The 2500-nt window shown below is 49.5% G+C and overlaps 1 protein-coding gene across 1 annotated transcript in view; it reads left to right on the forward strand.

Annotated features, from left to right (window-relative positions):
* The window catches only part of LOC119580020, a 7153-nt gene that overhangs the window by 3561 nt on the left and 1092 nt on the right, over window positions 1–2500 (forward strand). The window contains exon 2 of the mRNA XM_037927872.1: window positions 832–2342. Coding sequence (XP_037783800.1) covers window positions 832–2342 — 1511 coding nt within the window. The remainder of the gene's footprint in view (window positions 1–831; window positions 2343–2500) is intronic.

Below are 2500 nucleotides of genomic sequence, written 5' to 3' on the forward strand. Positions count from 1 at the left end.
TAAGAAATAATAGTAATCGTATTTATAACACTTTTGCAATCGCAATATCATTATTATTATCACTCTTTATTGTCATACTCATGATTCATTTCTTTCACTTATAAATTGTGTAATTAAATAGATTTAACGAATCTCTGATATCTTTTTCAATAATTATTTGTATTTTCTGATTATCAAATTTTTTTTTTTTTCTTTATTTTGTATTATTTCCATGTATGATTCCCCATTATACATAATATTAGTAATATTTTCATTTTCATAATATATATATACATATCTATCTATCTATCTATCTATATATATATATATATATTAATATATATATATATATATATATATATATATTAGGATAATAAAAACTATTTTTGAGAAATATTAATTTTTTGGATTTTTTTTCCATCAAAATCCTATGGTTATGACGATCTTTCTCAATTCATTGAAAACGGGACAGGAGGAGCGATATTCGAGGGTAGACTTTAGATTTCTGACTTTCGCTGGTTTTATATTGAGTGTGTCATCTTTGTAATGCTAATGTTAATGGAGACAGTTGATATTGTTTGTGAATGTTTTTGTTTTCTTTGTCGGTGGTGGTATTATTAAGATAATCATTAATGGCATGATCTATCAACATCATTATCATTCTAAAGTAACGTCAAACCTGCAATAGCTTATCGCGACAATTCTTAAAAGGGATATTTGACACGGACGTCTGGCATAGAGTAATCTCGACAGACGTTATAGTAGATACATTATTTTTTGTTAAAGGAAAGGAATCCTTATTCCATAATAAACTGTTCACATACAGTTCCTAATGCCACTTACCACCAACAGATGTCGCGGCCGTCGGTTCTCGCCACCTGCCTCGTCCTCCTAACTTTCGGGAGCTTAGCCACCGCATTCGACCCTCTCGGAGTCCTGCAGTCGAAGCTCAGTTCCCTCTACGCCTTGAGGGATCAGCTTTCGGACAGCCCAAGCCCGAGGGAGAACTCGGGATCCTTCGTGGCGTCTCAGAGGGACGACGAAGGACGAGGAACCGGCTCCCGCAACGCCCCGTCTGCGTCTCCGGCGAGCTCGTCCGCTCCAGAAATTGTCTATTTCTCGACCTCGACGACGGAGAACAGCGTGTTGGGTAGTCTCTTCGAGCTCGGGTTGAGTGATATCGAGGAGCAAGAACCCATTCAGAAGAAGAAGCAGAAGGAGGAGGACTCTCCCCTCAACGAGATCCTGCAGGAGATCAAGCATATGCCCTTCCTGCCCCTGGTGGAGATGAACGACACGCTCGCCGAGAACGAGCTGGGCGAGGGCAATCCCCTCCTCGGGTATCTGGACTCGATCCGAGGGGACGCGTGGGCGCAGTTCAAGTCCATGGCCGTCAGCTACACCAACTGGCTCGAGGACGAATACAAGATCCAGGACCTGACGGACCAGTTGCCACTCGACCTGATCAAGAAGGTGCTGGACCTGGGCGACAGGGTCAACTTCCTGCACGTGGTCGGCAAGAGGGTGGACCCGGGGCTGGCCAAGTACGTCGCCGACCAGCTCCAGCCGGTGTTCAGCCGCTTCGACAGCCTGGGCGCCGGAAGGGTCCTCAACGGGCGGGTGTCCTCGCTGGTCGGCGGCATCGTGAGGGATGCCGCCTGGAAGACGATGCACCAGTTCGTGGGCCACGTCCTGAAGGTGGCCGAGCGCGTGGTGTCCAAGGAGGACATCGTGGCCTTCCAGGAGGACCTCGCGAAGAACAGCCCCATCGTGGCCAAGGGCCTCCAGTTCATCATGAGCGACCAGCCCCTCATGGCGCCCGGGGCCACGGGCCGCTCCATGTCCAACCGAGGCTACAGGGACTACTACGACGACGGCTACGGTTATGAGGGGCACGTCAGCAGCCACGGCGGCGGCGGCTACGGGGGCTACGGCGCCTACGACGACTCGTACGGCTCGTCCATGCACGGAGGCTACGGCTACGGCGTGTACCTGGACCCGTACTTGATCCTGGGGGGCATCGGCGCCGCGGCCCTGCTCGCCTTCCTGGCCTACCGCCTCATCGTCACGACCGCCAGGAGGAGGCGTCGCAGCGACGACCTCACGCTCATGGACCTCTCCGACATGCCCAACATCGTCTACTCCTTCTACAACATGCTCGAGGCGGCCGAGAGCAAGTACGGTGGTGCCGAGGGCGGCTCCGACGACCTGCCCCGCCTGGACGACTCCGACGACTTGGCCGAGGGTCTCAATTCGCTGTGGAGGGAGTTCGCCGACGGGGAAGGCTGCGTCCGCTGCTCCCTCTTCGACTTCGTCCGGAGCCACTTCTTCACCGGACTCAACGTGGCGGACAGTCTGGCCGTGTAAGACTACGTTCCGGTTCTGTTGTCTCATTTTTTTTCCTGAATTATATTATATTAGAAGGTTATATACCTTTTAGGAATAAACAACTATTGTGATGTTAGGGTAGGTTTTCAGATGAGGTGAAATAGTTCATCGTGCTATTTTAAAGCTAAAAAGG

Source organism: Penaeus monodon, chromosome 13 (assembly GCF_015228065.2).
Source record: "Penaeus monodon isolate SGIC_2016 chromosome 13, NSTDA_Pmon_1, whole genome shotgun sequence".
In the NCBI taxonomy this organism is placed as follows: Eukaryota; Metazoa; Arthropoda; class Malacostraca; order Decapoda; family Penaeidae; genus Penaeus; species Penaeus monodon.